This window comes from Capricornis sumatraensis, chromosome 11 (genome assembly GCF_032405125.1).
Source record: "Capricornis sumatraensis isolate serow.1 chromosome 11, serow.2, whole genome shotgun sequence".
In the NCBI taxonomy this organism is placed as follows: Eukaryota; Metazoa; Chordata; class Mammalia; order Artiodactyla; family Bovidae; genus Capricornis; species Capricornis sumatraensis.
The window spans coordinates 12,256,475-12,283,943 of NC_091079.1; the positions used below are offsets into that span (position 1 = coordinate 12,256,475).

At 34.7% G+C, this 27,469-nt stretch overlaps 1 protein-coding gene across 1 annotated transcript in view; it reads right to left on the minus strand.

Annotated features, from left to right (window-relative positions):
- The window catches only part of ADGRB3 (adhesion G protein-coupled receptor B3), an 878,910-nt gene that overhangs the window by 529,844 nt on the left and 321,597 nt on the right, over nt 1–27,469 (minus strand). Inside the window, exons 2-4 of the mRNA XM_068984093.1 lie at nt 15,316–15,426; nt 9,369–9,530; nt 2,866–3,030 (exon numbers count right to left, since the gene is read on the minus strand). Coding sequence (XP_068840194.1) covers nt 2,866–3,030; nt 9,369–9,530; nt 15,316–15,426 — 438 coding nt within the window. The remainder of the gene's footprint in view (nt 1–2,865; nt 3,031–9,368; nt 9,531–15,315; nt 15,427–27,469) is intronic.

The window sequence follows — 27,469 nt, forward strand, 5'->3', positions numbered from 1 at the left end:
TACTAACACATGTATACGGAATTTAGAAAGATGGTAATGATAACCCTGTATGAAAGACAGCAAAAGAGACACAGATGTATAGAACAGTCTTTTGGACTCTGTGGGAGAGGGAGAGGGTGGGATGATTTGGGAAAATGACATTGAAACATGCATAATATCATATATGAAATGAATTGCCAGTCCAGGTTCGATGCATGATACAGGATGCTTGAGGCTGGTGCACTGGGATGACCCAGAGGGATGGTATGGGGAGGGAGGTGGGAGAAGGGTTCAGGATGGGGAACACGTGTATACTGTGGTGGATTCATGTTAATGTATGGCAAAACCAATACAATATTGTAATTAGCCTCCAATTAAAATAAATAAATTTATTTTTAAAAAAGAGGATAACTTAGGAATCTTGGGTAGGATGGCTATAAGAAATGTATGCTGAAATCACTTAATATTCAAATTACTACCTTTTATTGAAACTAGAGCATTTATTTGTGTTTTTCAGAATTGCATTCTATTTTTCACATGCATGGGCTTCCCTTGTGGCTCAGCTGATAAAGAATCTGCCTGTAATGCAGAAGACCTCAGTTCAGTCCCTGGGTTGGGAAGATCCCCTGGAGAAGGGAAAGGCTACCACCCCAGTATCCTGGCCTGGAGAATTCCATGGACTGTACAGTCCATGCAGTGGCAAAGAGTCAGACAAGACTGAGCAACTTTCACTTTCATTTTTCACATGTGTGTTTCTAAGTCCTCAGAAGACATTGCAAATTTCTAGAGATCAGGGGTTCTACATTATGTTCAGTAGTGTTTTCCATCTAGTTGATAGTTAATAATGCTTTATATTCAGTGACGATCCCTGAAATTAGCCGTAAGATAATTAGTTCTAATGCTTCTTGTATCTATGATATCCAACGGTAAAGATCTTAGAATGATTTCAGTGATAGTATAACACAGGTAAAACACTGCTAGCTTGAAAACACACATGGTTACTACGAGAGTGATATTTGGTGTATGTGCTTGCGAAGGAGCCAGTGGGGCAAAGCTGTGGAATTATGACTGAACATCTCTAAGTCATAACTGTATCAGCTTAGAAAAATGAATTTTCTTATCTGAATTCTAACAACTTAGCATCTCTATGTACTCATATCTAAGCTTTTTATGTCTAGATAAACTTATGGAAAATGGTCTATGAAAAACCTGGCTGACAACATTTTATTGATCAGCGCCATTTTCTCTTTGTCCTTATGGGGATCAACTGAGGTAAAGAATTAATTAAAAACAAATATATCAAAAGATATCCCATAGTTAGCTATTATTCTTACTTCCCAGTGTTGTCTATTTTTTTCACATTCCATAGAAAAATGAGTGAACACTGACTACCTATAAATATCACAGCTTAGTTGTTAGAAAAAAATTCTAAAATTTGCATAAATTAAATCTTTGGGGAAAAGGCAGAGCATAAATATACATGCATATGTCTGGTGTGCCTATCTGTATATTTACATAGAGATAGAAATAAGAACTTAAATAGATTTTCTGGGAATGATTTGAAAATAAAGAATCAATCATGATTTTGACACCTTAGTATTCATAATAACTGAATACTGAATCATATAGTTATATTCACAATTCATAGAATTCATAAAATTATAAAAGTACAAAGTATATTACTCAATATAATTGCTACATATTTACATGTATACTCCCAAGTGTAGGAACCCTAGTCTTTGTCTGAATTAAAAGGGAACAATTAAGCTTGTTAGATGACTGTTTCTTCTCTGCATTTTGAGTGTTTTTCATAGTCCTCAGATACTTTAGATACTTAAAATTTCCAGAATAACTTTAAAACATTGTATTATAAGATAAGATATTAATGTGGGGAATTTAGAGGGCAAATGGGACTCAATGTGAGTTAAGTAATGTATCTGGAGTTCACTACTGGGATCCCAGCTGTTGATTGCATGGAGAATACGTGACTGCATGGGCCAGTGAGAAACTCTCCCAAATAGAAGATGCTGCTTGTTAATACTGGTCTGCGCATTTTTGTTAGACTTTGCCATTTGCCACTCATACCTGTCTCTTCCTTTAAGAAGTGTCTTTGCTTTCCTGGAAGATTCTATCATTGTTTGTGTTCATTTTCTCCCATAAATTGCAAACCCCTTCAAGCTAGAGATCAGTCTTTTTCATTTTGTAGGTATTTGTTTTATGTGTGAATGTTTCAGCATCCTAAATAACAGCATTAGAAAGACTTTTCTCTGGAGCAATGGGGGAAATTATCAAAAGGTAAAACAGAATTGAAACATTTTAAAGGAAAGGAAAAAAAAATGTAAATACACTTGAAGAACAGATTTTCCAGTCCTAATAATCACATCAGTATTATATATCACTTATGATCTCACCATTTTGAATATCTAGCAGTGAATGCAGAAAGTCTGATTTTCTAGCAAATGTCTATAATCCTCATATGGAAGGACCATCTCTACACCAGACTCTCTAGTTACAATGTGGAAGCAATAGTCCATTCAAGTCTTTGGGAGGTCTTACAAATTTTCCAGGAGAGAAATCCATGTATAGGATAAAAGTCTTACTGGGAATCATTAATATGCATATTTATAGAATTTCAATAAAGGTGAACATCCCCTGGTACACAGTATTAATTATTAATACTTCAAAATAAATGAAATATTAATATACACAACTACATACAATAAAATCAAGGAAGGTAGCTGGTTTTATTTAAGCAAGAATCAATAAAGAAAAGGCTCATTTTCCAATGTGGCTAAATGAAGGTTGTACTCTTAAAATCTCTTAGGTATCCTGGGGACCATATACAAAGATCAGAAACACAGTTCACCAAATGCAGAACAGGCTCACCTGGGCAGAGGGCGATATTACAGGGCTTATGATGCGTCTCCGGCCCTTCGCACGGCCTCCCCCCATACTGGGGCGGAGTGCACGACCTCGTTCTGGTTCTCTGGCCTCGACCACAGGTGAATGAGCAGAGACTCCACGGAGACCACTCCTCCCAGACTCCATGGACTGCAACAAAGCAAAGAAGCTTCAACAACAGGAACTGAGACACGAAGTCAAAGATTACTTTTTAAAATACATAACTAAGAAAGAAAAATCATCAAATAGACAAGTATGAAGATATTTTAAAACTTCAATTGAATTACTCTTATTTGCCATAAAATGTAAGTTAACTCAAAAATCATTAAAATAATATAAACTTGCATGTACCTTTGTATTTGAACAATTACTTATATCATATAGTTTATTATCTTTTTTTTTTTTTAATGGAAATGTACCCCTCTCTGTCATGGTAAAACAGTCATGAGTTACTTCACATCCATGTAAAACCAACTAAATTTCTTAGAGTAACCTTCTGGAGTTAAAGCTGAATTTAAATAGAGAGGGTCAATTTAATTTTTTCAACATTTAAAAAGTTTCAGGATTAATAAACTTGATTAACAAATTTAATCAATTTATTAAATTGATTAAGATTAAATTGATTAAATTGTCAGAGAATTGAAGGTACATATTTTAAACAGTCTTTTAACCTCACATTTTAGAAAATATATTTTTGCCATTTAAAATCTGTGGGCTTTTAAAGTCACTGTTTTTTGAATAAGAGGTAAATTTCAAAAACTCTATTTATTTGCTAAGAGTCCCCTCCTTCCCTAGGTTTAAAATGAGGGACAAATATTAAGACCTATTTCTAACAGCCAGGAAACCAGAAGACACCTTTCCTCCTCCGATAACTAAATGACACTGGTAATTCTACTAAGTAAAACTTCTTGAAAAAACAAATGATTTAATTAAGATAATGCTTCATATAACTATCAATACATCAGTACTTCAAATATGCCATTATGATTAATTCAAACTTGATTGGAAATACTGACATAATTTGTGTTCCTCCATAATAACCACTTCTAAATATTGATATCTTTTCCCAAAAGTCCATTAGGGTTCAAAGTTGAGGTCCCTTTCTTGAACTGTCAAATCACCAATTCCATCCCAGTTTTTAACATTTGGGGCAGTAAGCAGTAGCATTCCATGGATAATACATGTATTATATCTACTCCATGGATAATACAAATCAAACTAAACCAGGCAAAATGTGCTCTTCAGGTCCAAAGTTCTTGTCTTGATACTGAAACTCTACCTTACACTTGAAAGTCCATGAGCAAATGCTTGGTATAACACCCACAGACATGAGTAGGGGGAGTAGAAATTTATAATTAAATGACCAAAAAAAAGTGCTCATTTTCTCCTCAACATTGGTCAGGGCAAGTAGAAGTGACAGAAGAGTTATTCAAATAAACATAGTACGTCTAGAATCTTCTTCACTTATCTGCTGACCAAGTTGTTATTTTAAAAACACAGATACAATACCCTTAATTATGAGGCAGTCTGTTCTATTTATACTATTTATTTGCCCCAACTTGGAAGATGTGTTCAAATATTGGAAAAATTAGCCAAATTTAGGCAATATTCAATGAAATATTCTTTAAGATACTGTGAAACTAGCTGGTAAATATATTTCAAACATCCTGTATAGAAAAAGAGAGAGTGAGAGAAATTAAAATGTTTGCCTTTTTCCCATTTAAGTTTAGGAACACCAAAATTAATTTGTATCCATTGGTATAAGAATAAATAGTAAGTCTGAATTTAAAGTCTAAGGAAAAAAATACTCAAATACCTATATTTACATATAGGAATATATGATTAATTATAGCAAAATATTTTAAAGTAACATATACAAACATTTAGTTACGTAAAATGCATACCTTTAAGTAATTTTTGCATTTATGTTTAGTTACCAAGTTTCTCCATTTAAAAAACACCATTTCTCCCTTATTTTTTGTATAAGATGTTAATAGGCTATATAGTATTTTTATTTCTTCTTCTGTTCATTTTCTCTTCTATCAAAATGCATTGTTCCAAAAGCAGTGAACAATCTCAGAAGAAAAAGCTGCTAAACTGGCAGGTTTTTCTCTAAAATCTTACTGAAATGTTAATTAATCTTGATGACTTAGTTAAATTATGAAGCTAGAATCCTTTGAAAAATAATCTTACCTCCTATTTTTTAAGTCTTTATTGTTTCATTGTGAAATTTCATGACTCCTCCACATCATTTTAAAAAAGCAAAATTACTTGTTTTTTATTTGAAAAGGACATAAAATTATCAACAAGTTTCATATATGATACTATTGAATTAGTAGGAAATTGGGGCACAATTTTTTAAATAAATTTTATAAATTATCTTCATAAGATTTAGGATAAAGGTTAAATATTTTCATTTTAATGGGAATTTATTGTATCAACTTTTATTTTTAGAAAAGTATGAAAAGTGATCTAGTTCATTTGAAAAATACGCCTAGATGCAAATCAAATTAATCTGTTTTTATTGTTTCCTCTTTAGACACCAGCTGTAATATTTCTATTTCATCTCTATTCTATCTAGAAATAAAATGAAGAATATACAATATGCAAATTATATTACTACCAGATTTTGAAATAAGTATACAAATTATGTTGTAATTTAGATTGGAAAGTATAAGATAACTCTGCTAAGTGAAAGTTTTCTTTTATTTTCATTTATTTTCAAGAAAATAAATGGATATGAAAACAAAACCATTCCTTAGCTTAAATAAACATTTTTTCTAAAATACTGCAGTGCATACAGAGTAGGTTAGTAGTTCTCAACCAGGGGCAACATTGCCTCCCCAGGGAACATCTGCAAACATCAGAGACATATTTGGTTGTCACAGCCTCAGGGGAAGAAGGAAGTCTCCTGGCATCTGAAGGGTAGGGGTCAGGGATGCAGCCAGACATCCCCGCACCTTCAGGCCAGCTCCCCACAATAAAGATTTATCCACATCAAAATGTTGCTAGTACCAAGGTTTGAGAAACCCTGGAAGAGATCGTAAAAGTGTAATTCAGAAAACAGAAAGAAAGTCGCCCAGTCATGTTCGACTCTTTGCTACCTCATGGACTGTAGCCTACCAGGCTCCTGCATCCATGGGATTTTCCAGGCAAGAAACTGGAATGGGTTGTCAAGACCAGGTCAGTAAATACACAATCTCATGCAGCTCTCTAATTTTCTCAATTTACTTTCTGTTTATCTCTAGCATTTTCTTCTCTGAGCATAGAAGTTTCTAAGAAACTATGATGTCAAGGCAAAAATTTTGTAAAAGGCTGTATATTTTAGGATTCATATTAGAAATAACACATTATTATGCAATTTAATTTGAAAAACTCTTTCAATGTGAATAATATGGGTGAATGGTAACTAATATATAACACTATTGATTAACCTTTAATAGAACAAATAAATATAAGCTCTAGTTCTATCATTCCATACATTTTGTGAAAAGTGACATTTAACATTCAATTTTTCCTTGTGTCATTTTCATTAACTAAATGGCAAATGCATTTCCTTATACACAGTGTGACAAGTAGGTTATTTATTTCTGAGGTAACTTTCTTCTTGTGAATAAGCTATTATTTCAGAAAAATATTTATACTATTCAAAGTACTATCTCAATTTTAAATTCATCTTTCTTTTTTGTTTTACTGTTTTCATTGTATGTTGTATAAAATCCTACATATTTACCAGCATGGCAAATAAGTGAAAAAAATGTTGAACAGAAAATATTTCATAAGAAGCACAATCACCATCTGAAATGTATCACAATTTCCTGCAGTGGGATAACTATTCCACATTTAAAAAATAATAAAGTTGCTAAGTTATTATTCATGTTTGGAAAATTAAAAAGAAATCAACAAAACTCTTGTCAAGATCTTTGATTCAATATCAGAACTATAACAGTGGTTAGATGATTAAAAGATACAGATTTCTCATCATCCTTCCTATTTACAAAGACAAACCTCTATGTATGTGGAGGTGAAGAGGAACCAATAATTAGTATGTACTTCTTCAGTAGGCATCATGGTAGGAGGTTTAAGATAATGAGGACAAACTTGACCATCATAGAATATTATTGTTTTCTGGGCCTGAGACCCAGAGTGAAAGGGAGAGCATGCTGGTCCCACGACAGATGGTCTCCATGCCCAGGGAGGGGTGAATCAACATCATCTGGTAGGAAGATGAAGGTTTTCATCTGCCAACAAGGTGCATGTTTATGGCTAGTGTCTGGAAAGTAAGCTCTGAACGGAGAACTGTGGGGAACTCCTTAGCCCCACTCAGACCTGCACTTAGGGATCTGTTAGTCATTAGATTTTATTCCTGTACATTGAAAGGATCTTGACTCTTCAAAAGGATGCTGACAAGGTAAGTGTATAGTTCAAGTACAACCTAAGTCTCTGTTGACAGTTCTCTCCTTGTCCAGTATAGAGCCCTTAACGTAAACACTGTTAAGTAGGGGTCAGATTTAAGTACTAGTCCAGACAGTGCGCTGTGCACTTAACCTACACTCAGCAGAAAATCCACTAGCATTTCCTCATGAGGCCCTTTCACCTACAAAATTTAGAAATGTTATAATTTCTAAAACGCCCATCTCCTTACTATTTGCTTTTCTGCTCTTATGTATTGGAGTCCACTTTGCTCTGTGACTCCTGTTTTTGTCTTTCTCTTTTTTTGACTTCCCCATCCACAACTTCCTTAAGCATTTTTCCCTCTCTTTTTATTGTTCATTTGATGTTCCTTCTCATCTAGTCTGATTCTCTTTGATGCGCACTGACTTTTCTTGTTTTTAGTGGAATTATTGCTCTTTTCATGCTAATTCTACCTTCCATTCCTCATAGATTTCTGCCCTATTTATCTTTTTTTTTTTAATTGAAGTAGAGTTGATTTACAGTGTTTCAGGTGTACAGCAAAGTGATTCAGTTATATATGTGCGTTATGTATATATCTATTCTTTTTCCTGTTATTCTGCTCTGTTTATTCAGTTATTTTTTACTTTTTATTTCTGGCTGCATCGTGGGGCATGCGGGATTTTAGTTCGGTGACCAGGCATCAAATCCACTGCCCCGTGCAATGGAAATGTGGAGTCTTAACCACTGGATCGCCAGGGAATTCCCACTGCTTATTTTTTAATTCCACTGCTATGTGCCTTCAAAGCCCCTGACAAAGGGATCTCCCAGCTCACCAAAGCATTCCTTCTTCAGGACTGCTCACTGCTTTCTTCCCTTTTTATTTTTACCAGTGTGTCTTTCCCTTTATTGTGATAAAAATATACCAAATGGAAAATTTATCTTCGGATCCTTTCTATGTATACAATTCAGCAGTATTAAGTATATCCATATTGTTGAGAAACAAGTTTTCAGAAAATTTTCATTCTGCAAATCAAAACTCTGTCCCTATTAAATAACTCCTCCTCCAACTTGTTTTTGAATGGATTGCCCTTGCCCCTTCTGGAAAATCAGGGCTACCCTTGCCCTGGGCTGCCCACTCTGTACTTTGGCTTTTAGCAACTGCAGAATCAGCCTTCTCTAGAAGTGGAACTCGCCAGAAGCCTTAAGCACACTTAACCAGATCAGTGCAGTGCCAGGCCTTTTCCTTGTGTCCATCTCACTCCAGAGGATCTAGATGGGCTGTCAATGCAAGTCCCTCGTCAGCTGCAGGGGACAATGAGTTTGCATCACCCATCTGTCAGATGGCTGAGCATAAATATAAACCTGGAGATTCACAGGATTATGTGCTTTGGACTTCTTGAAAGAATCCTGTTGGTACTCATTTTACATGAAAGTCAGAGGTCTGAGAAGAAAAAATGCTTATAATATGCATCTATGCACTGCCTGACAAAAAATGAAACAACATGGAAAAATCAGATCCTAAGTGGGTAAGCTATTATGCTATAAAGAAGACCATCTTTTTCCATTAGTGACTTTAGGTTTACAAAGCAGAGGATGGCTTTGATGAGAGCAGTCACTTGAATGAAAGAAACTAACAGAAAGTCCTTTGGTCAGGGGCACTTTTTTCCTGATGGGGTTAAATAAGTGGTATGAAAACAGCTGACTGCCTTAAAGGTTGTATTAATCACTGCCTAAACAGTGCCTACTGATCACATTTCAGGATTCTGGCAAATTTCACTGTTCATCCAACATTCAATTGGACTTTTTCACCTTTTAAAATAAGATTTTGAACCTTAAATACCATGAGAAACAGATACAGAAATATCAAGCATATAGTTTCAAGCGGGTAGGGAGTCACTTATATAATTGCTTGACTGCTCTGAAAGCAGAAAGAAGCACATACATAAAAAAATTTCACAGCTGAAAACAAATTACAGTTATTCACTCTTATTAAAATGTCTATACCCAGTTCATATGAAAATAACATATTGTTCCAAATGCGTAGCATGACACAATTCAATAACATCCACAGTTGTAGTTGCTGCTAACACTACCTGGACAGAGGGCAGTGTTATTGCAAACCCTTGATTCTCTTAATGGGCCGCTGCAGTGTGTCCCGTAAGGTGATACACAAGTTCTGGTTCGCACCTGCGACCCCTGACCACAAGTAACTGAGCATGTGCTCCACTGGGACCACTCTTCCACGCCAGATTCACCTGTGAGCAAGACAACAAATAGACATGAAATACCGTCTTGAATATTCATCTAGTAAGCATTATACCAAAGTGACATTATGACATGCAAGAATAATTTCAATGTAAAAACATGACAGTACATCAAAGCCATACAAAAACATTTCAGAGAAAAAGAAATGTAAATAGAGATACTATTACACTGGTGCAAGGTTCATGTTAGCTATAACCTTGTTAGCAAGACTCTGCTTCACAAATCCACTGGGCCATGGATGCTATGAATGGACCAGTCTGTTTTTCAACCAGGAATGAATGATTGTTGGAGCGATTCTTTTCAAACCAGTCTAACGCTCTGCACTTGCTTGGAAGAGAAAGCAAAATGCATGGCTAAACTTACTCTGGCTTTGGTGAGCAGGCATATATTGATCCATCCTTCCCCAATTCTTTGTTGCATAATCTCCTTTCTAATGTTGAATTAGGTAGGGCCCTGGGAGTTTGGGCATATCTAATTTTTATTGTGTTGAACACTGACACTTATTTATAATTTATTCCTAGTTCTAGTTTCTCATCCTATAACAGTTATTCATTTGTGATAATTTGTTTTAAAATGTTCTGCTCACAATTTTCCTCAAAATGAATTTTAATTGAAATAAAGGAAAATTTCTCTATGATTTCTATTAATTTAACCTGGAACTAATTTTTACTAAAAACTAGGGTTTTTAAAAAAGTCATTGAATGTCTGAATTCATTAATTTTCTTGGAGTAGGCATTACCCTGAAACTATGTCTCCATTCTATTATTATCCAAAGTCACGTCCCAAGGAGATGTAAAATCAAGAATTTTTAAGAAAATCTCAAGAGCTCCTATTGATAATTATAATCTGGTCATGGTGTTCAGAATAGATTTTTGAAAACTGATTGGAAAAGTTATAGTTACTTTTCTCCAAATACAAAGTCGGGCCATTTACCTACTGGAAGATACTAGTTAAATTTAGACTTTGTTGAAAAGTACTTTTCCATCATTTGGCAAAGTGTTTCTGAAAGCTTTGTATCACTGATTATATAAACCAAGGAGCAATTTATATTTTATAGGTTTTGTTTAAAATTTGCCTTGGGAATAGAATTCAAAGGATAGAATGTGATCATCCATTTGTCCCCCTTCTGTGGAAAGGTTAGTAAATGACTTAGAAATGACTTGGAGTGTAACTCAAGGCAGCTGATCCACAGGCGGGGGCTCTAGGACAGAAGGAGACTGGATCAGAATGTAACTCAATGTTCTGATTTCTTCACTGAGAAGTTATCTTTTCCAACAAAAAGAGAATCAGCTGAAATAAAACATGCATTTGATAAAGTAGTTCAAGTGACATTCTGTTGTAAGCTTCTTATCTCAAGGCCCAGGACAATTAGGCCACAGACAAGCATGGGTCCACCCACCACACTTTGAGTATGTAGTAGAAACATTTGTTCTTATATTGGTCTGCATTATGTACCCAGAAGTATAAATAATAGAATGCATTTATAACTGGATGTATGTCATAGAGTACAGTGGTAACTGGGATGACATTTTATGTTAAGTAGGACATCTTTTCAGTGTTGTGATCAATGTTCGTCTTGGTCATTCTCGAATCATCACCCTTGATTATTCCAGTATTTTTTGCCTCTACCAATTTATATATTACTAGTCCATAAAAATGTTATTGAATGACATTTGAATAATATTTAAAGCTATGACTAATAGTTTATACATTTACATTAAAGAATACTCTATCAAGGTTGAAAATCATTATTTTAGAAACCAAATAATACAACAATGGTTAAAAATATCTATACATGTATATATACATGCATATATATATAGTAATAAAAATTTAAATTAAATTTGGGGAAAATACAATGAAATTTTTTTTCTTGTGATAGTTGAACCGGTGTTTATGATAAGACTAAGTGAAGTAGAAATATCATGGTTGAATATTATTAATTAAAAGCCAGAAAACTTTGAACATTGTGAATTCTATTATAAGTCAATGATAAAAGTTATAAATATAATTAGTTCTATTTTTCCACAAAAGCACTGCATTGTTATGATAGCAGGAAAAAATGTTTTAATTAAAGTGAGCAATGAATCAGGATCACAAACTACTTTTAAGTGCATTTTTGTACAAATATTTGAAAATTCAGGTTGTCTCTGTATGTAAGAAGCTACAATGTTGTTGAACAAGCTAGACAGTGATGCCTAGGTTGGAGGGACTGATTTCTTCAGAATTGGCTAATTCACTCTTTCAAACTGATGGTTCCTTTTGTTGATCGAAACCAAAATAAATAAATGAATAACATATATATGGGCTTTCAAATTACTAATCAAACCTTGCCATTAAAATATTGGTCAACCTATAAAAATGACCTTGTTATATCTCCATCTATAATTTCAAGTAATACTTCCATGCACTAGTTATATTTTCCATTCTGCCATGGCCTCATCCCAGAAAGGCATGAAGGCTGTTTTAGTCAGGTACCTTGGGGCTTTGTGAGAAATACTTTCCAGCAAAATTATTTTATGAAAAATTCACTGATATTAAAACAGTAAAGTATAACACAATGTATATTCTTTTTAATATATGTGTTTTTGGAGATAGCACAAACTACTAGAATTTGGTTCCTTAACTCATAACTGAAGGCATATTACACATCGTGTAGAAGGATTCAGTATCTACGGAACTTTTAAGGCTCTTTACTGTGACACAAAACATGAAGGGAAACTAGAAAAGCACTGCAAGCAGAGTCAGAAGACCTGTGTTTGATGGAAATCTAATGCATATTAGCTCTGAGACCTGGAGAAAGTTACTTTATTTCTCTGAATCTCTCAGTCTGATGAGTAATACATCTACCTCAAAACCTATTTGTGAGAATTAAATGAGATAATGTATGAGAGTGTGTTTTAAGCTATAAAAACATATTAATATAAAATGTTGCTAGTATGTAAAAATTATGAAATTAGAAATATATTTACAATTTTAATTTTCTGTTTTAAATAACATGCTACATATTAGTGTATGCTATTTTCTCCACTGGAATAAAAGCTTGATTTCCTAAACATTTTTATAAGATCATTTTATAACTATGATGTTAAAAAAGCATCAGTGAGTATAACTAAAATGGCTTAAGCCATTTTGTTGGCATTTAATTTAGATGTCTATATATCTTATCACAGCATTTCATTTCATTCGAACATTGTGCATGTATGCCCAAACTAACCTATCTCAATTACCTAACTGACTAAAATGATCAAGGTATTTTGATAAAGTAATGCAACCTTACTAAATATTACTCTTCTAAAAAATTGCCACTTAATTATTATTTCATAAAAGGGCTAGTGATCATACTGGTTGAAGAGGCCAGGTTACTCATTTTGAAAGGAAGTCTTAAATTTTAAGGTCTGATAGCTGCTGCTTTGTTTTCCTTCAGGACTAATATACAAATATATTGTATTTTATTATTCAGTTTTACATCCATTTTATTATTGTTTTTAAATTGATGTTAGCAAATGCTTATCATTGTTTATATGTAACACTCATTTATTTTGTTTTATAAATAGAAAAGTTTTATATGGTAAAATAGATGTTTTATAAATAAAAGTTAACTTTCATAAAATTTTATTGTGTGATATTCAGCTGTATTTATTCCAAATACCTAAACATCTAGAGAAAGTATAACTCAACAAATATTTAAGGAGAAAAAACCCTCTCCTTTTAGCTTTACAACTGCGAGTGTCAAATTATGAATTTTAAAAACTAATAATGCAGTTTTCTAGTCTTTTATCAGTATTATAGTAATTTAAATTTAAAATCAGTCTTATACCTGTATTTATAATTGCTTATCTTTGGATTAAAATGAAATAAGAACTATATACTAGTTACCAATTCAAGTGTTCCATCAATATTTTCAGAAGTTTAATTCTGAAGTTCATTGACATTTCCAACTTATTGTTCACAGCATGGAGAAACAGTTTTAAAGCTCTTCATGGATCTATTTAATAAGCATTTCATCTATTTTACCAAATCATGTGTTACTATATAGTAGATACAAAACAATTCTTGGAAAATAATGAGTAAATTAAAAGGGAAATTAGTAATAATTCACTAAGAAAACATAATGTTCCTTGTGATTTGACTTTGCAAAAAGGTTTTTGGCTTAAAACTCTGAATTCTCTTGGTATGTGTCAGGCAAATCCAAAATTTGAGTTTATATAAAAACTCCTGCTACATTCTTGGAAAATTAAGACTGTGGTTCATCATTTTATTAATAAGTGACCGTAGTTTTAGGAATTTTAGTAAGCCAGTGTCTGCCACTTCCTTTGCAAAAAGTCAAGACACCTCTAATCTTAGAAGGCTGAGTAGTCAGCCCATGGTCTATGCTTTATTTATAGACAAAAACTCCCTAATCTCTGGTCAGTAGTTGAACTTTTGATCCCTGTAAGGGAGAAAAATACATTTAGAAATTTGAAAATTTGCCCAAACCTAGTCATGCACTTTTGCTTTTGCACAGTCAAACAGTAAAAAATGTAAATAAGCTTTTCTTAAACAAGAAGCTGCAGAAAAAGCAATCCAGATAAGCAAGCTTTCTTCATTTCTGGATTTGGCTGTAACATGTAGTTTTAAAAAGCTAAAAATATGTTCTTAATTGTAGAATTTATTCTAAACGTTCTTCCTGTTCTGAGAATTCATTGACCTATTTGCCACTAATATATTCAAGTCTACAACTACTAACCCATTACCAAGAGCACAATTCATTAAGAATATTTGCATTTTTAAGTTGTAGATAAAAATCTAGTGTTCTGAATAAATGTTATCTGAAGAATATATGAACTAAAAGAAACATTCATTTTTTAAGAGAATTTCATCAAAATTTGTCTGAATGTTATATTAAAAGTTGATCACGTACGTGAAACTTCTGTAATAATGGTAAAACACATCGTCTAGATTGGGACATATAAGACTTTGAAGACATAAATAAAACCGTTAGTTTGCAATTTCCTAAAATAAAAGTGATGGCTGAAAATGGTCACAATACAGTTTAATCATATTTTCATCTAAGAACATTCTACATGCAGAACAAATAGGTGGAACTATAGCCCACTTATTATGCTGAGCCAAAAGAAGAATGTATCTATATTTGGGGGGGATGTATTTAAGAATAATCTAATTTATTTAAAATTAAAATGTTATAAACCAAAAAGTTATTTTTACTGATATTAAATTATTAGGAGTGTTTTACAGCTATGAATAAAGACTGTCAACTTTTTATTATTTAGCTCATATAAGAAAACTCTTCAAATTAAAAATACTAAATTCTAAAAAAATTTCTAATTGCTATACACTTTAACAATCAATTAATAGTTAGATGATGCAAGACATTTAAAAAATATTAACAATATTAAACATTAAATTTCATCATCTAAAGTCCTACTTCAAATTTTAATTTCTGAAAAGTCAAAATAATCATTTGTTGATGAAATAACTTTGTTGACTTTCTGTAAAAGTTTAATAATACATTGTAATTAGTTAATTAACATAAGTAATAATATGTAAATCCTAAGTGTCTCGCACTGAAAGCAAAATAAATCTTACACATTTTTGTGCACTTTCAATTCACAGCTACTTCATTTATGGACTTTAACTGGTGACAAAAAAAAAATGGCTCAAAAAAAATATCAGCTCCAAAAACTGACAAATGTGCAGCAAAAGATTATGAAAACATGCAGTGGTTTCATTAAATTAACAACAATAAATAGAAAAATGTAACTAACGTATTACCAGTTTGTGCCATAAATTTAGCAGCATCAGCTTGTTCCTGAGGGACCCTTTTTTCATGAACAGATCGAGGTCGCTGACTTTTAATTGTATGATCTCCCATCATTCCAAATTCTAAAGACAGAATAAAGGTATATGAAAGCTCGTGTGTAGACATTTCTCACAAATCACATCACTGTCTCATGCAATATGTTCCTACACAGATCTAGAAGTTACTGATTCATTCCATGATTCTAAATTTTCTAGGCTCATCTGCTTGGAATATTTCTAAACTCCAGTCAAAAAAAAAATCTATAAACAAGAACAAGGTTTCAAGAGACAATAATAACAGTCAGTGAAATGAAACATCGGGTTTTAAGTCAGCTTAATTAACAGAAGTAGTGTATTCTTGTCTGATCATGTTTTGAAGCAATGCATCAGAAAAAATACAACCACAGTGCTAACTTGTTCTTCAGAGAGAGAATCCTGACTGCAAAGCAGTTGCTGCTTTGCAGAAGAGTGATCACCCCCACAGGTTTTTTCAGCACTTTCTTGTGGAGTGAGTAATCCTGTAACCTAGCTCACCTAAGGCAAACATTCACTTGATGAACTATTTTTCCAAAGAGGAAGTTGACCTTGGTGTCCTCCAAAGCTTATAGAAAATGGTAGCTTAAATAATTTTCATCCTCTCCTGCCTTGTCCCCACATAATTCTTCACCTCTTTTCTAAGAACTTTTAAAAGTTATGTTTAAGAATGAGAATGACTCCAGGTTTTTTCATTTAATCCTTTCAATGTATACCTCCTAAGAAAGGAAGAAAAATCTGGGCATAACTCAGAGACAGATGGGGGAGAGAAAAAAATAAGCTGAACAAAAGAATAGATTCCACATAATATTTATTTTAAATCTATATGCTTAGAACTCTGTAAGAGTTCCATACTTTTCACTGCTACCATAAAATAATTTTTGTAGCCTTCCAGGCTCCTCTGTCCATGGGATATTCCCAGGCAAGAATACTAGAGTGGGTTGCTATTTCCCTCCACCATGGGGATCTTCCTGATCCAGGGATTGAACAGGCGTCTCCTGTATTGGCAGGCAGATTCTTTACCACTGAGCCACAAAAAATAATTTTAATAAAAATAAAGCCTCATTAATGGCATGTTTGGTTCTGGCTCACCGGAGTGCAGGTGTTGGGAGGGCATTGCTGAGGGCCAAGGGTCAGTGGTGCTCAATGTTACAAGAAAATTGCTGGGCCTTTAAGACCAGGTCTTTTATACATGACACAGATGATTGGGTAAAATATGTTTTAATGACAGTGCAGCTATATTGCTAGAACTAATAATGTCAACATTTAGGAATGGGTAATTTCACCAGCTTATTGTTTTGGCTTTTCCCATCCATCTTTAAATAATCTTCTGCTAAAATATTACAGTGAACTTTGTGCAATTAAGCAGTGCATTTTTGTATGCACAGCTCTGATCTTTTGTGTGAGGAGAAAACATTAGCACGTGTTTTGTCCAGCCTGGCAGCTTTCCTCATAAATATTAAAAGTATGGCACCTGACAGATTGATTTATCAGAAATCCTTGCCAGACACTCTACACAAGTGAACATCCCAGGAGAAATTTGAGAAATTTAAATGTGTGTTTTTGTCAGTTTAGATAGAATCCAAGGCAGGAAATTGAAATTTTCATAAAATGTCAGTTGGTTTAATCTTGTAAAATCCATCACTGTTTCCCATTGCTGCCAACAACCTTTCAGTGCATTTGTTTATGTGCACTGTAGGTTCTGCCTAAATCATGCTTCATTCTGCTAATAAGAAGCACCTAATCACATATCATTTAATGATTTTGGAAAGTGACTACTTTGAAAATTTATATCTAGATTCATGCACTACCCAATATTTTAAACTATTAAGTATAACTGAAATTTCTCTGGATCTGAAATAGCAAAGGAAATTTAGTAGTAATTTTTATTAACAGTATGCTTTACCTTCTGTCCCCTTGAATTTATCATTTAAATTGTGTATGTGTGTGTGTCTATCACTTAGGGCATCTGAATCAGAGCACAGGTTCACGAAAATAATCTGGAGGCTCTGACACCTAGACTAACGCAGTTTGGGCACTCGGAAAGTAAAGGATAGCAAAAGAAATTATCCCATGCCCACAACATCCTAACTAATAGGTAACTTTATTACCTGCTTTAGAGAAGGCAATTCTTCAACTCAGTGGCAGTATGATAATAGCCTGCAATTTATTTTTTAAGGAAAAACAGTTTACTGTACAGGGACAAGGATCCTGAAATTTAGGAGTCTGAGGATATAGGCTGACACTGCTGAGATCATTTCAAAAGTGTCATATTCAATTTTTAATAATTCTGAAGTTTAAAAATGAGTTAACTTATTTTTTTAAAATTGGCATTAGTTATTTCAGTGAATATGTCATATTATTAGCTGGAATGTGATTGAAGTATCCCAAATATATTTATATTACAAATTAGATTTCTAAATCTTCAATCTAGTCTATTCTACTTATTAATCACCAATGCTATAAAATATTAGTGCTGATGCCTTATCATGGGTCACAGTATTTAAGAAATTCTTCAATCATATATGGACCTTATTATATAATTTTCATACAACCAAAAGTTTAAATGAAATTTTTATTATTGCCATCAAAACAACTTATCTAAAATTACTTTAAAAAATAAAACTATTATGAAGTCTTGATGTAACCAAATTCCTTATAAGACAGATGGCATGTAGGCCATTTATTTCTTTTTCTCAGATGGAAAAGCAACACTATGGTGGTATTTTTTTTTAATGTTCTAGACTGACTGTTTCAGACCTAAAATAATCCCAATTTCTAAGTGACATATGTAAACTCTTATCTAATTAAATGACTTTCTTTTGCCAATGTTTATGTGCTGAGTGCTTGGAAAAAAATAAACATATTTGTTTAAGTATTATTATCAATGGTGAGGTTTAACAATAAACGTTATGGCTCCATCCATATCTCACAATGGGATACTTTCAAATATCGGTGTTCTCTCTCAAGATGATCTTATCTTCTTGACTTCTTCTGAAAGTAAAGGCCAATCAAATCATCCAAACTTTAAAAATAACAAGCTATTATGTTTGCTATTATTCTCATACTTGGTGAGTGTGAGTGAAGGGAAACCTTTAGCGTGTTATACTTTGAATAAGTAAGTTCTTTGTGATTGTTGATTCATATTCAAATGATTCAAAGATCATATACTACATTAGTTACACGAGAAAATAGCATAGCCAAATAAAAAGATGATCTGCTTCAGTGAAAGCAATGAAAAGCAAGTTATGGAATCAGATGAAGTCATGTATAGCATAATATTGTGTATATACATATGGTATATGGCTTATGAAAATACAGGGTTATTTCCTATATCTTTATGCTGATACCATCAATGAAGGGGTCAATAAACAACTGTGTTCATGTATAAAACTTATATGGCTTCCGTGTTTAGGCACATTTTCTCATACAAACTCTTTCACTGCACTTCAAAAAAAAAAAGCGGTAGCCTCTGGAAGTTAGATACAAATTTGTTGCTTTAAATATAGTTTTATATCTTTTATTCCCCCACCCAGGACTTATAAGTAGATGACTAAGAAACAAATACACTCATAAACTGACTCTTGGTGTTCAATTTTCAGTTATGAATTTTCTTCTGGAAATCAAGGGTTATAATAAAGTGAAATCATCAATAACTTAAAACACACACATAATTCATTATTTTACCATGTGTTTATTCTTCAATGTATGGACAAGTAGAACATCAGATTATTTGATAACAATTGTTACTGCCATCTAGCTTGCAATATAAATATTAACTTCACATTGTCAGATAGCTTTCCCTCATCTTTCCACAGAAACTATTCTAGCTTACTATTGCTTTTCAAGAAACTCTCAAAGTTATGCTCTACTTTTATGCTACAGCCCCCTTGCATGACTTTTGGTCATGGAAATGGTCAGGCCAATACACCCTTTCTCTTCATTTCCTTCACTGGAAACACCTGTTTTTCCAGGCATGCTTGCAAAAAAGCCTCCCCAAGTCCCACCTCCAATGGCACCACGGCCATGAACTACCCAACCAACCAGCATCAACCTCCGTATGCCTTAACTTCTGTCTGTTTTATGTCAATAAAGGATTTTCAATTATTAGATTAGGCGTTTTATTCTCCCAACTAGATTATAAACTTCTATGAGAAGGACGTACACCTTATGAGATTTAAAATCACCTCCTGCTTTGCATAGCTAGGGTTCAAAATTTACTCTATAAATAAATTTTATTCTATGAATTGCTTCTTCAAAATGCAAATTTTTAGATGCTGAGAATCATTTCTTTAATATTCTTTGGTGAACAGTTCAATGGGTAAAAAATAAAATTCTTACAAAGTACTTAAAAAGTTAGGTATGTATGATTATGACGGTCAACATTTCTTTTGTCAACAGCATTTACTATATATTTTAATGTATACATACATTCAGGTTATGAAATAATTAAAATACTCCTTTATTTAGGACCTAAATCTCAGTGCCCTAAAACAAAGCTTAATGTTTTAAAATATCACTTAATTTTTGTCAATTATTTACTATGTTAAGTGTTAAAATTACAAAGATAAGTAAGAAATAGTCTCTGATACTTTCATACCCAAGAAAAGCCACTAAACATGGCTTGAGCCTTTCAAGTACATAAAATTACTTATCTTAATCAAAGTAATTAGCTACACTTACATGTTATTAAATTTGTTTATTTTTACACTTATTGGAAATAGAGTTGGCACAGTTATTTTTATAGCAAATTATTTTGTGTGCGTAAGATTGCTTGGTTTCTCTAGGTAGTGACAAGGAGCCAGATTATCAGTCATTATAATATCCTTCTGTTTTCTGAGATTTTTTAAAAAGCATTTAATGTGATTAGACTTAAAAATTGTATTTTCTCCCTCACCAAGTATTCGCTGAGTGCTTGTACAAGCAGATGATTTATGGAAACAAATAGATGATTGAGGAAAAGACTATTATCTTTTGTAGTCCGTATCCTCAAAGACATTTCCAGAACTTACATGAACCATTGGAAACAAGGAATTTTAAGATTAGGGATCATTAGTTGAAATTCTAGAGGACACTGGTTAGGATACAGGATACAGGATGCTTGGGGCTGGTGCACAAGGATGATCCAGAGAGATGATATGGGGTGGGAGGTGGGAGGGGGGTTCAAGATTGGGAACTCATGTACACCCATGGCTGATTCATGTCAATGTATGGCAAAACCAATACAGTATTGTAAAGCAAAATAAAGTAAAAATAAAAATTTAAAAAAGAAAAACCTTTTATTGTTAATTATAAATGTTGTTGTTCAGTCACTCAGTCGAGTCCTACTGTGTGCAGCCCTTTGGACTCTAGCCCGTCAGGGTCCTCTGACCATAGGACTTTTCAGGTAAGAATACTCCTGTAGATTGCTACTTCCTCTTCCAGGGGATCTTTCTGAGCCAGGGATTGAATCCATGTCTCCGGCCTGTCCTACACTGCAGGAGATTCTTCACCACGGAGTCACCGGAGAAGCCCCAGTTTTAAACATACTAATACTTTAATTTCCCCAACCAAACAGGAACAGAATAAGTGAATAAATGACAATTTCCAAAGAATTCAAGAATTACCATTGCATAATAAATATCAGGATTTATTTAAATAAAATACATTTTTAGAGGATCACAAAATTAATGCTAATATTTAAAATAAATTAATTTCTATTAAGAAACACTAGAAATCTGAGCAATCCATTCTTAAAAATTAAAAGATTACTTGATCATCAGCAGATGAATGGATAAGAAAGCTTTGGTACATGTACACAATGGAGTATTACTCAGCCGTTAAAAAGAATTCATTTGAATCAGTTCTGATGAGATGGATGAAACTGGAGCCGATTATACAGAGTGAAGTAAGCCAGAAAGAAAAACACCAATACAGTATACTAACACATATATATGGAATTTAGAAAGATAGCAATGACGACCCTGTATGCAAGACAGGAAAAAAGACACAGCGGTGTATAACGGACATTTGGACTCAGAGGGAGAGGGAGAGGGTGGGATGATTTGGGAGAATGGCATTCTATCATGTATACTATCATGTAAGAATTGAATCGCCAGTCTATGTCTGACGCAGGATACAGCATGCTTGGGGCTGGTGCATGGGGATGACCCACAGAGATGTTATGGGGAGGGAGGTGGGAGGGGGCTTCATGTTTGGGAACACATGTAAGAATTAAAGATTTTAAAATTAAATAAAAAAAATTAATTAAAAAAAAAGATTACTTGATATCCTTTCCTTCAAATTACTTCTTGGTTTCATTGACATAATCAGATACTTGGTTATAGGAACCAAGATGCTGTGTATTATAAAAATAGAATCTTGCTTTTTAAAATACTACCACGGAAATGATATTTTTCAACATTGGCCATTTCTCTGTTAAGTAAGTGGGTGATTTTCCGGCACTTCTAAATTGGACAAAAGATAGTATAATCAAAGGGTATACTGTTACTATGTCCACAGAAAAACTAAAAATGATCAGGTGCTTTAAGTTGCTAAATTACAAAAGCCAAGCTATTTTACAGAAACAATTGTCAAATATATTTAGTATGGTTACTCTTAGACAACAATGATATATTCTAATTTACTGTATTTCCAAATACAAGCTTTGAAAAATAATTACATATAATAATAGATTTTTTAATCTCTTCTCAAACATGTATTCAAAAATTATATTATAAAGCATCTTATCTAGAATGATTCCAGGACATTTGGGGTATAAACCTTTACATCATTATTTTTATACTATCTCTGACTTCTGGGAAATGTTAGTAAGTTGGGTGCACCATTCCATGTAAGAAATCATCAATGTCGGAATTATTTTTTAATATTTAGTTAGTATATATTATCCAATTGCATTTTATGATCTCATCTCTTTCTGGGATAAGTTGAATTTTTATAAACTATCAGTAATTATTTGCTTGAAAAATACTTTATTTGTTGGAGATGGGTAAAATAAATATAGTGTGTGTTAGCTGCTCAGTTGTATTTGACTCTTTGTGACCCCCATTGACTGTAGCCTGCCAGGCTCCTCCATCCACAGGGTTTTCCAGGCAAGAATCCTGGAGTGGCCTGCCATTTCCTTCTCCAGTGGGATCTTCCCGACCCAGGGATGGAACCCAGATCTCCTGCACTGCAGGCAGACTCTTTACCATCTGAGCCATAGTAAGGCTTAAAATACATATAGAAATACATAAATAATAAAAGCAATTATACTTCCAATATCAAACTAGTAGTATTCATCTCTTCTTGTTGACCTGCATCAGAATTTAATTTAACATTTTAGCACGGCAGTGGCAAAATAAGATGCTATCCTGTAAGTTCTGGCACCTCTGTAGGGAACTAAAACTCTCACACTGTAAAATGAATCTTATTGCTAACGTGACCCAATAAGATCTTAGGGAATCTGAATGAAAAGAAAGTGAACTGGGCTGTCCATGGATGAACCATTTCTGTATTTTCCTAACAATAACAAGGCTGGCTGGCTTTCTGCCAGTCTCTCTGACATGAAAGGGAATCAGGCGCACAGAAAGCCTTTTTTGGGCCTTATGAAGAACACTGGAAAGTATCTCTATCTAATAAAATGAGAAACTCTTGTAGGAGAAATGAGTGAGAAATCATGGTTTGATTTGCATTTAGGTAGATTATGATAACTGAAGAATGGAGAGCAGACTGTAGGGAAAAATAATTAGAGGCAGCATAAACTATGAAGAGTGGCTGCCAATTGTCCACATACAACCATCTGTGATTGGGCAGAGGGTCAGGTTCGATCGACAGGTTTCTGGCAGCTCCTAAAGATAGAGGAGTAGATAGATGGGGTACCCCTATTAGATAAGAACCAGAAGGACACAGAGAATGCTGGCCAGCCCCAGCTTACTGGAGGCTGAGTACATCTTTGGGTCCAAATCATCGACAATTAGAGTACACTTCAACGCCCCAAATGCTTATAGGAAAAGTGTTTTATAGAAAATTTTTATGTTTACAAAAGTCACACATTTTAGTATAATATTTTTATAGATGCCAACTTTGTGTACATAAATATTATACATATTATATAATCTATATATATTATGTATTTGTTTAAAATGTTTAAGAAAATTTCCTTTATGATTTTTTAATTAAAGCACATATCCATTTGGGACTTTTCAACTTGCTAAAGTTCAATCTCATTTCCTATAACAGTATACGTGCATGTGTGATCAGTTGCTTCAGTCGTGTCCGACTCTTTGCCACCCTATGGACTATAGCCTGCCAGGCTCGTCTGTCCATAGCATTCTCCAGGGGAGAATATTGGAGTGGGTTGTCATTCCCTCCCCCAGGGGATCTTCCCAACTCAGGTATTCAACCCAAGTCTCCTGTGTCTCCTGCATTGTGGGAGAGTCCTTTACTGCTGAGCTACTGGGGAAGCCCACTATCACAGTAGAGCAGAGAATAATTTAACTGAAAGAAATATCACCCTATGCATATTTACTGAAAGAAATAATTTAATAAGATACTCCATGAAAATAATTAGTGCATTCAACATTCCAACTGAAAGTTAAAAGATTAGGTAAGTGGTTGCTTGACCAAAACAGTTGAACATATATACATAGTGGGTATTCCATGAAATGACTGTTTGTTTGTTTGTTTTCATAAGCACTGATAATTCAGAAACATCTTTATTGCACTTAAATTACATTCACTTGATTCACATGATCTCAAGGTTGTATCTGGAGGTAAGAAAAGAGAATTTCCTCTGACATTTACAATTTTTGACCTATCTATTTTGTTCCTACATGATCTATTTTTTAAGTAAATAGTTCTATTCACATTTTGCTACTGCTAAGTCACTTCAGTCGTGTCCAACTCTGTGTGACCCCATAGACGGCAGCCCACCAGGCTCCCCCATCCCTGGGATTCTCCAGGCAAGAACACTGGAATGGGTTGCCATTTCCTTCTCCAACGCATGAAAGTGAAAAGTGAAAGTGAAGTCGCTCAGTCGTGCCCGACTCTTAGCGACCCCATGGACTGCAGCCTACCAGGCTCCTCCATCCATGGGATTTTCCAGGCAAGAGTACTGGAGGGGAATGCCATTGGCTTCTCCATTCACATTTTACCATTTATCTATTGCTATATTTCTACATTTTATTACATAATATTTTAGTTTAAAGCATTATTTATACATAGTTACTGAAATAACAAAACTGACTTATTTAATGAAAATGATTAAGATGTATATAGAGTATTTATAATTATTTCTAAAAATAATTATAATACTATCTTTACTAATCCCTTAACACAGCTTATTTTTAAGGGATATGTGAACACATGTGAATGATATTTTCAGAATTTTTCTAGGGTAAAAACTATCCTTATAATCAATGAACATATATTCAAACTTGTTTCCATCAGTTCAGTTCAGTTCAGTCACTCAGTCGTGTCCAACTCTGCGACCCCATGAATCGCAGCACACCAGGCCTCCCTGTCCATCACCTACTCCCGGAGTTCACTCAGAGTTGCGTCCATCGAGTCAGTGATGCCATCCAACCATCTCATCCTCGGTTGTCCCCTTCTCCTCCTGCCCCCAATCCCTCCCAGCATCAAAGTCTTTTCCAATGAGTCAACTCTTCGCATGAGGTGGCCGAAGTACTGGAGTTTCAGCTTTAGCATCATTCCTTCCAAAGAAATCCCAGGGTTGATTTCCTTTAGAATGGACTGGTTGGATCTCCTTGCAGCCCAAGGGACTCTCAAGAGTCTTCTCCAACACCACACTTCAAAAGCATCAATTCTTCGGCACTCAGCTTCCTTCACAGTCCAACGCTCACATCCATACATGACTACTGGAAAAACCATAGCCTTGACTAGACGGACCTTAGTCGGCAAAGTAATGTCTCTGCTTTTGAATATACCATCTAGGTTGGTCATAACTTTTCTTCCAAGGAGTAAGCGTCTTTTAATTTCATGGCTGCAATCACCATCTGCAGTGATTTTGGAGCCCCCAAAAATGAAGTCTGACACTGTTTCCACTGTTTCCCCATCTATTTCCCATGGAGTGATGGGACCAGAAACCATAATCTTCGTTTTCTGAATGTTGAGCTTTAAGCCAACTTTTTCACTCTCTTCTTTCACTTTCATCAAGAGGCTTTTTAGGTCCTCTTCACTTTCTGCCATAAGGGTGGTGTCATCTGCATATCTGAGGTTATTGACATTGTTTCCATAGGTTGTGCTTATTAGTATTGAAGCCCAAGAGGCATTTAAAAAAGAGAACCAAAAACAGTTTGCAGTATCAAGAAGTGCTTCACATACCTACAGAGAAGGAAGACCACTGAAACTCAGATGGAAGCTACAACTTAATGTCACAGTGGACAAGTGAATGGGCTACCAGCAGAAGCAGCTTCTATTTGAGCATCACACCTGAGCTTCTCTTAACCTGCTTCCTCCTCTTGCAAAAGGGCATTCTAGGAACAGGTTTCTGAGGTCTTCTGAAGCACTAAAACTGCATCATTTTCTCAGGTCAGAAGTTGGTAAATGGACCTTGGGCCATCTCTCAGCAGACCCAGAGGCCTAGAGGCTGTGCCAGCTTGCCTGGAGTGCCCAGAACCAGGCCCCAGAGTCTAAGGAAAACATGGAGCTGTAGCTGCTTCTACACCTTTTCTCAAGTCACTCAGTGTGGAACAAAGACAGGCCTGGGACCTGGAATGCTTTGCTGAAATGCTTATACCTGGATGCACCTCTCTTGGGTAACAAAACACAAAGAAACTGTATGGGACTAAAAGTAACTGTGTGCACGCATATTTAAGGCAAATTGTGGACCCAAAAGATACAAAGAGATGGAAAAACCCAACTGCCACTTTTGAAGAGACTGGAGCAAAAACCAAGTTTCAGAAGCAAAGGTAGGGTACCACACATGCCCCTGCATGCAGCACCACCTAAGGGGTGGGCAAAGCACCTAAGCCCCTCTCTGGGTGGACTCCTCTATACACCCCTTCCCTCACCCCATATAAGGAAAAAGCTGACTCCCCCACCTGCCTTCTGAGCAAGCAGGAAACAGGTGCTTGTTCTCCCTCCCTTCTGCCTCAGCAGGGGCCCCTACAAAGTTTGCCTGAATTTCTTGGCTGGCCTCTAACAAATTCCTTTAAGGAAGCAAAAAGTCCTGGACAGTAACAGAACAGGTCCTTGGGTGAATGAATTCAGTGGTTCAGTCTTATCTGACTATTTGCAATACCATGGACTCCAGGACACTAGGCTTCTCTCTATTTCACCATCTCCCAGAATCTGCTGAAACTCATGTAAATCAAGTCAGTGAAGCCATTCAACCATCTCATCCTCTGCAGTCCCCTTCTTCTCCTGAATTCAATCTTTCCCAACATCAGGGACTTTTCTAATTAGTCAGTTCTTTGCATAAGGTGGCCAAAGTATTGAAGCTTCAGCTTCAGTATCAGTTCTTCCAGTGAAGATTCAGGACTGATTTCCTTTAGGATGGACTGGTTGGATCTCCTTGCAGCCCAAGGGACTCTCAAGAGTCTTCTCCAACACCACAGTTCAAAAGCATCAATTCTTTGACGCTTAGCTTTCTTTATGGTCCAACTCTCACATCTGTACAGGACTATTGGAAAAACCATAGCCTTGACTAGACAGACCTTTGTTGGCAAAGTAGTATCTCTGCTTTTTAATATGCTGTCTAGGTTGGTCATAGATTTTTTTCCAAGAAGCAAGCATCTTTTAATATCATGGCTGCAGTCAGCATCTGCAGTGATTTTGGAGCCCAAGAAAATAAAGTCTGTCACTGTTTCCATTGTTTCCCATCTATTTGCCATGAAGTGATAGGACTGGATGCCATGATCTTAGTTTTCAGAATGTTGAGTTTTAAGCCAACTTTTTCACTTGCCCCTTTCACTTTCATCAACAGGCTTTTTAGTTCTTCTTCACTTTCTACCATAAGAATGGTGTCCTCTGCATATCTGAGGTTATTGATATTTCTCCCGGCAATCTTGATTCCAGCTATGCTTCTTCCAGTCCAGTATTTCTCATGATGTACCCTGCATATAAGTTAAATGAGCAGGGTGACAATATACAG